The 14,551-nt window shown below is 47.1% G+C and overlaps 1 protein-coding gene across 2 annotated transcripts; it reads right to left on the bottom strand.

Annotated features, from left to right (window-relative positions):
- Nucleotides 1–61: 61 nt before the first annotated feature.
- Nucleotides 62–4,103, bottom strand: LOC109755912 (pentatricopeptide repeat-containing protein At1g71210, mitochondrial). 2 transcript variants are annotated; one of them, XM_040391900.3, is made up of 2 exons: nt 1,105–4,067; nt 62–272 (listed from the first exon to the last, which is right to left on the bottom strand). In XM_040391900.3, exon 1 carries the CDS (start codon nt 3,895–3,897, stop codon nt 1,171–1,173), a length of 2,727 nt encoding a protein of 908 aa, XP_040247834.1. In that variant the 5' UTR covers nt 3,898–4,067; the 3' UTR covers nt 62–272; nt 1,105–1,170. The 2 variants fall into 2 exon arrangements, with proteins under 2 accessions (XP_040247834.1, XP_020170378.1); XM_020314789.4 differs by having other exon boundaries at nt 262–525; nt 1,105–4,103.
- Between the last annotated feature and the right edge of the window lie 10,448 nt (nt 4,104–14,551).

Below are 14,551 nucleotides of genomic sequence, written 5' to 3'. Positions count from 1 at the left end.
CTGATGGACATCGGACTCTTCCTATCTTTCTAGCACAATATAACTATAAATGCAGCATACATATCCATCCAATTTTATTCTGGACTTGCCAGCGAAAAAAGATCGTCGGCTAGACAGCTTTGCACCATATATAAGCAGATCAACCTTGCAAGGTGTACAGCCACTGGATCTCGAAGCACACCTAATGCATAATTTGGACCAGCTATCTGCCTTCGATCTATTCGCAGTGCTATGCTAAGCTTCTAGATAATGATGATGTCATGATAAGGAACCTGCATTGCTTATAATATACTGATTCAGCGAGGACTGAATTATTATTGTTACACCAGGTAAACAGCGCAGACCGCAAAACTATGTGAGCTAGTAGAATACATCAAGGGACACCGAAAAAATATATCAATGTTACATGTAAACTGATACCTACGCATGCTATGCCGTGCCAGGTGAGGTGTGATTCAGGATGCTATATGTTAAGTTTAGGAATATGCTCCACATGAAAATATGTTTGATCCCCAAAATGAGTGCCTGCACAATGCTCAAAATTTGGAGCGAAACAATGTAAGACATTGAACTGAATTGCTGTGTGGTTTATAAACATTAAAAGCTAAACTGTTTTGAACTTTTGGTCTATTAGACATTCGTATAACCCAGATTAACTAGAACCACTTTAATGTATAGTGCCAAACAAAAAAAAGAACAACTTCAATGTGCATCACACAATCAGTTCCACTAATGCAGTGAATCACACAAACGATGTAATTTATGCGAATATAATAGAAAATACATGTTCACTCTTTTATTAAGCAACTGCACGTCTCTTGTAACTGTGCAAGCAATGTGGGATTGCCACGAAAATGGTCCATCCAACATATTTTCTCATGTCTGACCAATTAACATCCAGTAGGCAGGCTAGTGTGACGAGTCCAAAATAAAGTGCAAGGGATTTATCCCTTGTGTCATAAGAAAACAGTAGGAAAAATATTACCAAATATCTCAGTTCTCTGGAAACCAGCAAAAACCTACTGGTTCATAAACTTCTCAAACAACTAGACCTAACAATGGAGTAGAAAATGAATCCAAGAGCAAGGTTTAACAATACATTACCTGTTTTGGCAAAGTCATAGGACTTTCAGATCAACAGACTGATGTGATGAGATATGTAATTATTACTTATACAAATGAAATGGCCTTCTGATCATGCGGTCGCAAGGATGTATTGTTGTATAACCTCATAGTGTACCAAGTGGGATAGAACCCGTTTCGGTACATTGCCTCCATCCACCTTTCAGCCTCACTTCTGCTGCCATGCTTGCAGAAGCCATGTACCATTATATCAAAAGTATATCGATTCGGTAGATAGCCCCTTTGGCAGAGTCTTTCAAACATGTTACAGGCAGAATCCATCCTCCCTGCCATGCTCAATCCTCGTAACAGCATGTTATAAGTATAAATGTCGACAGGAAAGAACTGTTCTAGACCCTCTTCTAAAACCTCCAAGTCACTCCTGTTCCTGATACCACTTGCAAACAACTCGATAAGTTGGCCAATCAAGAATCGTCCTGCACCCCGACCTTTGATCTCTCCAGCGCTTGCTTCAAGAGACCCGGATTTATCTTCTGAACGCGCCCAAGCCTTGAGAAGATCGCTGCCCCTCAGTGTGTGCAACAGAAGCACATTACACAAGAACGCTGAAACAGGGCGCCCTGTTTCCCTGAAGTCATCAATAATCTTCACAACACTGTCATAATCTTGAACAGAGCTCAAAAGGAGCACAAGCTGTTCATAGCAGTCAATGCTCGGTATTAATCCTTTATCCCTTGCTTCCCTCCAAAATACCATTGCCTGCTCTGGCTTCCGAGCTTCACATAGACCAGATATAAATACGTTATACATCTTGGTCCCAGGTGGCTTCTTCTCATGAATGAAGTTGAAAAAAGTCAGTGCGTCACCAATACGCTTACTCCTCAGATAACTCATGAGAAGAAGGATATTGCTTTCGACAGATGGTTCAATCCCTGCAGACTCCATCCGGCTGTACACCTCCCTGGCCACATCAGCCTTCTTAGCATGTCCAGCCCCAGAGATGAAGTAGTTATAGCACACACGGGGTTGGAGTTCACTCCTCCGCAACTGGTTCTCCAGCAGCTCAAGAACCTCACCATACTTACTCAGCTCACACAATTCACAAACAACCGACTGGTAGAGGCTTCGGGTCGGGATGTGTCCCATATCTTGCATTTCGAGTATGAGCCTTGGGAGCACATCCACCCTCCTAATCAATATTAATGCTCTGATCAAGCTCTTGTAAGTTGATTCGTAGCGATATAGGCCCGCAGGGTTCTTGCTGCTCGCTATCTGAGGCACTTTACATGCCTCATCCACATTCCCACTCTTGCACAATGCAACAAGGTACTTGGCTAATACATTGTCCATTGGCCACGCCTCCTGCTTGAGAGCCCTATCGAGCAGCTCCCTCACCTTATCTAGCTTCCCTTCCTGACACAGCACATTTGCGAACATTGCAAATGTCTGACGGCCAGGAAAGTATCCATCTTCCATAGACTGCTCCAGTACCAGACAAGCCTCTTCTGTGGCCCCACCTCGGCACAGTGCCCTGATCAGATTGTTGTAGACATCCTTGTTTGGGTTAATCCCAAGGTCCAATCTTGATCTATACAAATGCATGGCAACTTCCACAAGCCCGGCTTTGCAAAAGAAGCAAAGCGCGGCATTCATGGTTGAACGGCCTGGAGCAATGCCCTCCTCCATCATTTCCACAAGCAAATCATAAACTTCACCAAGTCTGTTCTTGCGGAGAAGGCGGTGCACAAGCTTATCATACCGCTGACCATCAGGGATATATCCCTCAGCCTCCTTCTTATCAGAAAGGAACTGCAATGTAGTATCAAGCATCCCAGCCTCAATGAGACCATGGATCCACGCGCCGTACACATCACATGACGAGAATTTACCAACAATCTGGGCTGCCTCGTCAAAGCGCCCACGCCGGCAGAACTCAGTGACAATAGAGCCAGCGGCGGGGCCTCTGGATGCTTCGGCGAAAGGGAGGGTGTCAAGTAGTGCAGTGGCATCGCTGAAGCGGGCGCGGCGGCACAGGCTCTTGATGCGGATGCAGGTTGCAACGGGACTAGCAGCAAGGTTGCGGGCGAAGGAGTCGGCCAAGTCGTGGAATGACGCATCGACAAGTGAGTTGAGGAGTATGCGGGAGGAGACGGCGTCCAGGTCCATGCCGCGGAAGCGCATGCGGCCGAGGACGCTGAGCCCGCGCTGGGGGTCGCCCGCGACGGCGTAGCCTACGACGAGCGTCTGATGGAAGCGCGGCTGCCCGGTGGACGCGGAGGTGGTGGTGAAGAGGCGGAGCCAGTCGAGCACCACAGAGGCGCGGCGCGCGCGCGAGAGCAGGCGGAAGACGGCATGGTAGACGGCGCGCGTGTGGAGGTAGTGCGGGCGGCGGCCCGACCAGTCGAAGAACTTGAGGCGGAGCAGCAGAACCGCGTCGCCGTCGGGGAGCCTCCGCGGGCGGTGGCGGAGCACCGAGAGGACGAGCTCCTCCGAGAGCGGGAGCGCCTCGAGCGCCGCCGCGTCGTCCGAGGCGAGGGCCTCGTAGATCAAGTCGAGGGCGGCGAGCGGCTCGGCGGCGCGGGGCGCGAGGAACCAGTCGCGGAAGGAGACGGCGATGTCGGACGCGGCCTCGGAGATGGAGGCGTAGGACTCCGCGGTCCGGGGGAGCAGCGGGGAGAGCTGCGGCAGCGGCGGCGGCGGCGGGGGCGGCGCGCGGTGTGGTGAGGCGGTGGACGCCGAGAAGGTGTTCGACAGAATGGCGAGGAGGCGGCGGCGGCGCGAGCGGGAGGGGAGCGGGGCGAGGAGGCGGGGCATGGCGGGCACGGGCGGCGGCGGTCAGCGAATAGGAGTTGGCCGCCGGCAGCAGTGGCAGCCGGCGGCGGCAGGTGGCATTGGCTGGCGGTGGCGGCTGCGGCCGCGTGCGTGATCTGTGTTCACCGGGTCGCGGGTGGGAAATTTTGCGCGAGGTTGGGTTTGTTTGGGTCGGGAATGGGGTTGGAGCGGGCCGAGCGTTTGGGTTCAGACCCAGAGACGTGCACGTGAGAATAAGTTGCCAACCTGCGTTGGTGGGGTATGGGGAGATGTTTGCACGACGAATTGACTCCAACATCTCCATGAACCAATATGTGATTGGATGGTTAGGTAAACAGTGGTATTCCCAGCCCATCAGGATTCAAGTCCTGGTGCTCGCATTTATCCTGGATCATATGTTCAGTGGAAGGAGACGTTCTCGTCGACTATAGGAGGCGCCTATACTGACTTCGTAAAATATCAAGATTATATGCCGGCCCAGTCTCTCGGAGGTGCTCATAGGGATAAGGTGTGTGCGCGTTCATAAGGGTGAGTGTATGCGCGTATGTATGAGCGCTTGTGTCTGTACTGATGTTCAAAAAAAAGACTCCAACATCTCCATGCAAATCCCGCAAGGGCATTTCCAACGGCAACCCTCAAATTTTCTTACCCATAGTCCACGATCAGGGGTGATCAGTCCACGAACATGGATACGAAAGGCCGCTCTCCAACTGTAACAGTATATATTTTGACAACATTTTTTAAACACAGTACAGGCGCAAGCGCTCATACATACGCACATACACACATACTCTATCCCTATGAGCACCTCCGAGAGACTGCATCGCCATATCATCTTTAGATGTGCGAAGTCACCGTAGGCGCCTCGTCGTCGACAGGAACGTCTCCTTCCACTGAAAACGCATCGTCGGAAATCCTGAAATAAATCCAGGAATAATGCGAGCACCAGGACTTGAACCCTAGTGGGCTGGGGATACCACTTGTCGTGGGAACAGACCTGAAAGTAGAGGTTAGGGGTACGTAGGAGAGGGCAGAGCCTAGCTACGGCGAGGTTGTACACTCGGATTTACGAGTTCAGGCCCCTCCCGGAGGAGGTAATGACCCTACGTCTCGGTGCTGCGGGAGCTTTGTTGTATGGAGTGTTGAGTTACGGGGGGTGCGAACCCTTGTGCAGGAGCGGAGGGGCGGCTTATATATAGTCTGCTGACCCCTCATCATCCTCCGTTACGCAAGGGTTCAATGAGAAAGTAAAGGTGCGAGCGTTTCTGGTAACGCCTACACTTAATGATCTTTATAACGACGAACTGATCGCCTGGCCATTGCCATCCCGGAGTGACTCTATGCCTTCTGCCTTCGAGTGAAATCAGGTGCTCCGAGTGAATAAGGACGGTCGAGTGGTGGAGGAGTAATCGAGTGGATCTTGCGTCGAGTGACTTGCACGCTGCGGTCATTCCAGTGGACACTGTGACGCCCTCGATTCAATCATACACTAATCATACACGCAAATGTGTACGATCAAGATCAAGGACTCACGGGGAGATATCACAACACAACTCTAGGCACAAATAAAATAAAACAAGCTTTATCTTACAAGCCATGGGTCTCGAGGCTCGAATACATAAGCTCGAATACACAAGAGTTAGCGGAAGCAACAATATCTGAGTACAGACATAGGTTAGACAAGTCTGCCTTAAGAAGGCTAGCACAAAAGCAACATCAATCGAAAAGGCAAGGCCTCCTGCCTGGGAGCCTCCTAACTACTCCTGGTCGTCGGCGGCCTCCACGTAGTAGTAGGCACCCTCAGTGTAGTAGCAGCCGTCGTCGAAGGTGGCGTCTGGATCCTGGGCTCCACCATCTGGTTGCATCATCCGAGAAGAATGGAAAGAGGTGGAAAAAGGGGAGCAAAGCAACCGTGAGTACTCATCCAAAGTACTCACAAGCAAGGATCTACACTACATATGCATCGATGTCAACGAAAATGGGTAGTATATGTGGACTGAACTGCAGAATGCCAGAAGAGAAGGGGAAAGCCTAGTCCTATCGAAGACCAGCATCTTCAACATCTTCAGCGGTCTTGCAGCATTAGAAGAGCGTAGTCTAGCATAAAGTAAAGTAGTAGTAGTGTCATCAACCTCGCCCAGAGATCCTTCCTCGACTCCCTGCGAGAAAGCAATCCCAGAGCCATACTATCCAGTTATCACCTCAAGTATCCAGTTCTAGTTGTATCGATCGGGATATAGCTCCAAGTGTCCGTTACCGTAGGAAAGGCTATCGATAGATGTTTTCTTCCTTGCAGGGGTGCACCAACTTACCCACCACGCTCGCTTAACTCCGGCCGGACACACTTTACTGGGTCATGCCCGGCCTCGGCCAAACAATACGCCGCAACCCGACCTAGGCTTAATAGAGAGGTCAGCACGCCGGACTAAACCTATGCCCCCAGGGGTCTTGGGCCATCGCCCCGGGAACTCCTGCATGTTGCGTGGGCGGCCGGTGAGCAGACCTAGCTACCTCCTTAAAAAGGCAGGTGCTTACGCAGTCCAACCCGGCGCACGCCGCCCAGTCGCATGACGTCTATTAAGCTTCAGTTGATGCATACGACGCAGAACTCCCATACTATGCTCACGTGATGGTTAGTGCTATCAGGCTAGAGGCCCCTCAGATCAAATATCCAAATCGTAGTGGATTAGGAGCACATGGTAACGAGCAAAGACTCACGATCGATGTGACCCCATCTCGAGGACTTGTGGCAAGGGCTAAGAATGCCCGGCCACGCCTCGTAAGTATCTCGCGGGCACCTTCCAGGTCAACCCGACTCCACATCACTCGCAATTAAGCTCGCGCGGGTACCCCTTAGGGCCGACCCGTCTTTAGTAACATGGATCCGTGTAAAGTCGTAGTAACCATAGTAATTGTGTGTCTAACGCCAAGGGGAACCCTGAGGAACCACCCTCGATGGATTCCACTCGATGTAATCATCAAGGTGAACATAAGAGGAACCACCCTCGAGGTTCACACTTGAGGGGTTGCACGACAGAGTCGTATCGGAAGTGGTTAAGGCGGAATCACCCTCGATGACCACGACCGAATAGCTACACTACAGGGTTAACATCAGAAGTGCTGATAAGGTCTCACCCTCGGCACTCGATAGTAACCCAGTAGTGTCGAGCAACTAAGGGGAAAGTGATGTGCGGTGCCGGGGCTTGGTCTTCGATCCCGTTGATCGGGTCTTCGATGATGAAGCAGGGGCAACAAGGACAAGGTGGGGGTCACTGATGGATCACTAACTAACCTATACTAAACTGTTTAGGATAAGCAGGTAAGGTACAACAACAGATACAAAAGTAGGCTATGCATCAGAATAGGAGCAAACAATTACAGTAGCAAAATCTAATGCAAGCATGAGAGAATGGAATGGGCGATATCGGGATGATCAAAGGGGGGGCTTGCCTGGAAGCTCTCCTGAAAAGGGAGAAGTGTCGTCGGTGACGTAGTCGATCACAGTGGCATCAGCAGCGGTCTCGAGGTCTACCGGAGAGAAGAGGGGGAAGAAACAGTAAATACAAGCAAACAGATGCATGACAAGACAATAAGCGGTGCTAGGGGTGTTCTACCGCGGTACTACGTGATACCGGCGAAGTGGGAAAACATCCGGGGAAGTTTTCCCGAAGTTTGGCATTTTCGGACGGATGAAAAGGAGGGGGACGATTGCATGTTCGCTATGATAGGGATGTGTGGCGGACGAACGGAGAGCGTATCCGGGTTTGTCTCGCTTTTCTGAGCAACTTCCATGTATAAAACTTTTTCGTCCGAGTTACGGATTATTTTACATGATTTTTCCAAGTATTTAACAATATTTTGAAATTACCTTTAATTCGAAAATAACGGTTAAATTGCTAGGGGCGCCCAGCACAATGTACACAGTGACTGACAGGTGGGGCAGGGGGTCCAAGTTGACCAGTCAACATTTGACTGGTCAACAGGGGGTGGGCCCCCCTGTCATACTCACCTATAGCTAATTACAGATTAGTTAGACTAAGTAATTATTTTAATTAACCCAATTTAATTAAGTTAATTAATCATTTAATTAACTAATTAATTAATTAATTTTATTTTTTATATGCCTTTTTTATAAACAGGGGCGTGGGGCCCATATGTCATAGGCCCAGGAGGGCCTAACGGGCGCTGACGTTAGCGGGCAGCGGGCGAAGGGGTTACGGGCGCCACCCAATCGGGCGCGGGCGAGGCCGTAGTGCCGGGGCTCGCTGGAGCGCGGCCACGGTGAGCAAGGCGGCAGAGGCGAGCGAGCGCGTGGGGGCGCGCGGTCCGGCGGAGGACGAGGCCGATTCTGGTAGCGAGTAGGAGAGGCGCGCGCGGTGGTGGGGCAGCAGCAGGCGGCGCGAGGAGGGGGGCGGCCGGCGCAGCGAAGCAACAGCGGCGGCGGGGGCGCTGCAGGGCAGGGGCGGCGCACCGCGGTACCGGCGACCGTGGGCACGAGCAGAGGCAGGGGCCGGTGCGCACGGGCGAGAGAGCACGGGGCGGTAGAGGCAGCCGCCGGCGGGCGTGGTCGGGCACAGCGGCAGCGGGTCTACGCGGGCGCGACTGACACGCAGAAGGGCGCAGCGGGGCGCACGGCAACGCGGTCGCAGTGGCTGTGGGACAGCCGCGCGCGGTGAGCGTGCAGGGGGCGCGATGTGGGGGCGCGACGACGCTCGGCGGCTGGACACAGTAGCAGCCCCGCGGGCGTATGAGCAGCGACAGCGGGGACGCGGGGCGACGGCAAAGCAGCGTGCAGTAGCACGCGTGCGAGCAACTAGCGGCAGAGGGGGGCAACGGCGGCCATGACACGATAGAAGATCGACGGGGAAAAAGGGGGAAATAGCACGAGGCTCACAGCGAAGGTCGGTGTTGTGCTCGGGGAGGCCGGGGCGATGTTGTGGTGCAGATCGAGGTCGTGACCGTGGCGTATGTGGTCGATGACGACGATGATGGCGATGATAACCCACAAGTATAGGGGATCAACTGTAGCCTCTTTTGATAAGTAAGAGTGTCGAACCCAACGAGGAGCTAAAGGTAGAACAAATATTCCCTCAAGTTCTATCGACCACCGATACAACTCTACGCACGCTTGACGTTCGCTTTACCGGAAACAAGTATGAAACTAGAAGTACTTTGTAGGTGTTTTTGGATAGGTTTGCAAGAATATAAAGAGTGCGTAAATAAAAAGTAGGGGCTGTTTAGATAAAGACACAACTAAATTAGTTTTAGTAGAGAGCTTTTGTCACGAGAAAATTATTTGTCCCTAGGCAATCGATAACTAGACCGGTAATCACTATTGCAATTTTATTTGAGGGAGAGGCATAAGCTAACATACTTTCTCTACTTGGATCATATGCACTTATGATTGGAACTCTAGCAAGCATCCGCAACTACTAAAGATCATTAAGGTAAAACCCAACCATAGCATTAGAGCATCAAGTCCTCTTTATCCCATACGCAACAACCCCCTTACTCGGGTTTGTGTTTCAGTCACTCACGCAACACACTATAAGCGAATCATGAACGTATTGCAACACCCTACAGTGGGGATCCCTCACGCTTGCGCGACACGGAGAGCACCATAGGACAGCACCAATAATAAAACATGCAACTCAAACCAATCTTGATCATCAAATAACCCATAGGACAAAACGGATCTACTCAAACATCATAGGATAGCCATACATCATTGGGAAATAATATATAGTGTTGAGCACCATGTTTAAGTAGAGATTACAGCGGGTAAGAAAGAGGTTACACCGCTGCATAGAGGGGGGAAGAGTTGGCGATGATGGCGGTGAAGTTGTTGGTGAAGATTGCGGTGATGATGATGGTGGCCACGGCAGCGTTCCGGCGCCACCGGAAGAGAAGGGGAGAGGGGGCCCCTTCTTCTTCTTCTTCCTTGACCTCCTCCCTAGATGGGAGAAGGGTTTCCCCTCTGGTCCTTGGCCTCCATTGCATGGGAGGGGCGAAAGCCCCTCCAAGATTGGATCTGTCTCTCTGTCTCTCTCTGTTTCTGCGTTCTCGTCTGCTGCCCTTTCACCGTTTCGTGTATATATGGAGATCCGTAACTCCGATTGGATTGAAACCTTCGCCGTGATTTTTTCCTAAAAAATGGCTTTCTGGCAGCCGAAGAAGGGCATCAACCACCTTACAGGGGGCCCACGAGGGTCAGGGGCGCGCCCCCTGCCTCGTGCCCCCTCGGGCACCGTCTCGCGTTGATTCTTCCTCCCATATTCTCCAAATATTCCAAAAATATTCTCCGTCCGTTTTTATCCCGTTTGGATTCCGTTTGATATGGGGTTTCTACGAAACATAAAACATGCAACAAACAGGAACTGGCACTGGGCACTGGATCAATATGTTAGTCCCAAAAATAGTATAAAAAGTTGCCAAAAAGTATATGAAAGTTGTATAATATTGGCATGGAACAATCAAAAATTATAGATACGACGGAGACGTATCAGCATCCCCAAGCTTAATTCCTGCCCGTCCTCGAGTAGGTAAATGATAAAAAAGATAATTTTTGATGTGGAATGCTACCTAGCATAATCTTGATCACATATCTAATCATGGCATGAATATTAAGACGAGTGATTCAAAGTAATAGTCTATCATTTGACATAAAAACAATAATACTTCTAGCCTACTAATAAAGCAATCATGTCTTTTCAAAATAACATGGCCAAAGAAGGTTATCCCTACAAAATCATATAGTCTGGCTATGCTCCATCTTCACCACACAAAATATTCAAATCATGCACAACCCCGATGACAAGCCAAGCAATTGTTTCATACTTTTGATGTTCTCAAACCTTTTCAACTTTCACACAATACATGAGCGTGAGCCATGGACATAGCACTATAGGTGGAATAGAATATGATGATGGAGGTTGTGTGGAGAAGACAAAAAAGGAGAAAGTCTCACATCGACGCGGCTAATCAACGGGCTATGGAGATGCCCATCAATTGATGTCAATGCGAGGAGTAGGGATTTCCATGCAACGGATGCACTAAGAGCTATAAGTGTATGAAATCTCAAACTGGAAACTAAGTGGGTGTGCATCCAACTTGCTTGCTCATGAAGACCTCGGGCATTTGAGGAAGCCCATCATCGGAATATACAAGCCAAGTTCTATAATGAAAATTCCCACTAGTACATGGAAGTGATAACTCAAGAGACTCTCTATATGAAGAACATGGTGCTACTCTGAAGCACAAGTGTGGTAAAAGGATAGTAACATTGCCCCTTCTCTCTTTTTCTCTCATTTTTTTATTTTTTATATTTTTTTGGTGGGCTTCTTTGGCCTCTCTTTTTTATTTAGGCTTCTTTGGCCTCTTTTATTTATTTTTAAAGTCCGGAGTCTCATCCTGACTTGTGGGGGAATCATAGTCTCCATCATCCTTTCCTCACTGGAGTAATGCTCTAATAATGATGATCATCACACTTTTTATTTACTTACAACTCAATATTACAACTCGATATCTGGAACAAAGATATGACTCTATATGAATGCCTCCGGTGGTGTACTGGGATGTGCAATGATCTAGCGTAGCAAAGATATCAAAAAATGGACATGCCATGAAAATATCATGCTAGCTATCTTACGATCATGCAAAGCAATATGATAATGAATGCTTGAGTCATGTATATGATGATGATGGAAGTTGCATGGCAATATATCTTGGAATGGCTATGAAAATGCCATGATAGGTAGGTATGGTGGCTGTTTTGAGGAAGGTATATTGTGGGTTTATGGTACCGGCGAAAGTTGCGCGGTCCTAGAGAGGCTAGCAATGGTGGAAGGGTGAGAGTGCGTATAATCCATGGACTCAACATTAGTCATAAAGAACTCACATACTTATTGCAAAAATCTATTAGTTATCGAAACAAAGTACTACGCGCATACTCCTAGGGGGATATATTGGTAGGAAAAGACCATCGCTCGTCCCCGACCGCCACTCATAAGAAAGACAATCAATAAATAAATCATGCTCCGACTTCATCACATAACGGTTCACCATACGTGCATGCTACGGGAATCACAAACTTCAACACAAGTATTTCTACAATCCACAACTACCCACTAGCATGACTCTAATATCACCATCTTTATATCGCAAAACTATTGCAAGGAATCAAACATATCATATTCAGTGATCTACAAGTTTTATGTAGGATTTTATGACTAACCATGTGAATGACCAATTCCTGTCATCTCTCTAAGTAGATATAAGTGAAGCAAGAGAGTTTAATTCTTTCTACAAAAGATATGCCCACACTCTAACAAATATAAGTGAAGCAAAAGAGCATTCTACAAATGGCGGTTTTCTATGTGAAGAGAAACAGGCAATCCAAACTTCAAATGATATAAGTGAAGCACATGAAGCATTCTATAAAGCCATACTCAAAAGATATAAGTGAAGTGCATAGAGCATTCTATAAATCAACCAAGGACTATCTCATACCAGCATGGTGCAAAAAAAGAAAAGTGAAAAATAAATGCAAAAGACGCTCCAAGATTGCACATATCGCATGAACAAACGAATCCGAAAACATACCGATACTTGTTGAAGAAAGAGGGGATGCCTTCCGGGGCATCCCCAAGCTTAGACGCTTGAGTCTCCTTGAATATTTACTTGGGGTGCCTTGGGCATCCCCAAGCTTGAGCTCTTGCCTTTCTTCCTTCTTCTCATATCGAGACCTTCTCGATCATCGAACACTTCATCCACACAAAACTTCAACAAAAAACTCGGTAAGATCCGTTAGTATAATAAAGCAAATCACTACTCTAAGTACTGTTGAAAACCAATTCATATTTTGTTTTGGCATTGTAGCTACTGCAATATAACTTTTTTCATGGCTTAATCCACTGATATAAATCGATAGTTTCATCAAAACAAGCAAACTATGCATCAAAAACAGAATCTGTCTAAAACAGAACAGTCTGTAATAATCTGAACATTCACCATACTTATGATACTTGAAACATTCTGCCAAAATTAGGAAAAATAAAAAAATTGTATAGAAAGGCAGTGCAAAAATAATCAGAACCATTTGACGTTCCAGTAAAAAATGTAAAATCGTGCACTACAGCCAAAGTTTCTGTCCTGCACCGTACAAACCAACAAGCATTATAAACATCCTAAAGGCAAACCTTGGCACATTATTTTTATAATACAATGGAATTGTACAAGGGGATAATTATTTTTGTTGAAAAGTGTCTATAATCAAGATTCACAAAGTTTCCGTGAGCATGAACAAAGTTCAAGGCTAGCTCCCACTTCAACAATGCTCGTCTTTCTCACTTTCGCTTTTCTTTTTGAAAAGTTTCGGGTTCCCCTCTTTATTTTTTTTGTTTTTAAACTATATAAAAGCACTCAACAGAAATAAATGACTCTCTAAAACTTCCGGGTTGTTTCCCTGGCAGCGCTTTCTTTAAACCCATTAAGCTAGGCATATAGTGCTCAAGTAATGGATCCACCCGGATCCCAAGGTATATCAAAGCCAATTTTAATTAACAATGATTTAGAATTTAGTAGTGAGCACAAAGCAACATATATCATGCAACAATGAAGTCTAACTCTCTTCCTATGCATCGGCATGTCATAAAAGAACAATTCATGCACACATAGTAAAGGCTAATGCATAGTATAAACAGTTTCTTGCAATTTTATCATATTGGAAACATAGAGAGGTGGAGATGTACTTCCTCTCTCATAATAATTGCAAGTAGGTGCAGCAAGCACATGCATATTATATTTATCAAAATCATCATGTGCAACGGTAAAAGGCAACCCATCAATATAATCCTTAATAAAAGCAAACTTCTCCGATATAGTGTAGTCGGGAGAATTCAAAAAGATAATAGGACTATCATGCGTGGGTGCAATAGCAACAATTTCATGTTTAACATAAGGAACTATAGCAAGTTCATATCCATAAGCATAATTCAATTGGCATCTTGGCCACAAGCATAGCAAGCATCATCAAAAAGGGATATTTCAAGAGAATCAACGGGATCATAACAGTCATCATAGCAATCATCCTTCGGTAAGCACAAAGGAAAATTAAACAATGTATGAGTTGAAGAGTTACTCTCACTAGAAGGTGGGCACGGGTAGCTAATCCGCTCTTCCTCCTTTTGTTCTTCGCTCTCCTCATCATCTTTTTCATCCAATGAGCTCACAGTTTCATCAATTTCTTCTTCCATAGACTGTTGCAAAATATTAGTCTCTTCTTGGACAGCGGAGACTTTCTCAATAAATGCATCAATATAGGAATTGAATTCATAATTGGCATAGCAATATTTAAGGATAGCTAAATTTTCAGGTCTATAAACAGCATCATAAAGATTTTCAAACTCTTTGAACATAGATTCAATTTCATAAGCACCCATAAAAGCAACAAATTCTTCTATTTGTTCCACATCATAGTAATCATATATACCTCTAGCATAAGAAGCCAAGGTTTCATTATCATTAAATTCGCATGAAAAGGGAAGGTGTGGAGCCTTCATCCTAGAGCAACAAGTATAATCATATCTCAAGCATAGTTGCCTAGCTTACCACTTCAACATATGAATTTGATCCCATAATAGTTTCCCTTTTTGAGTCA

Source organism: Aegilops tauschii, chromosome 6 (genome assembly GCF_002575655.3).
Source record: "Aegilops tauschii subsp. strangulata cultivar AL8/78 chromosome 6, Aet v6.0, whole genome shotgun sequence".
In the NCBI taxonomy this organism is placed as follows: domain Eukaryota; kingdom Viridiplantae; phylum Streptophyta; class Magnoliopsida; order Poales; family Poaceae; genus Aegilops; species Aegilops tauschii.
The sequence above is the reverse complement of the archived record's forward strand: the minus strand, read 5'-3'. Positions and strand labels throughout refer to the sequence as shown.

What these genes read in the sequence shown, in the direction of transcription:
- LOC109755912 (XM_020314789.4), bottom strand. Translation starts at nt 3,897, where the DNA reads ATGCCCCGCCTCCTCGCCCCGCTCCCCTCCCGCTCGCGCCGCCGCCGC.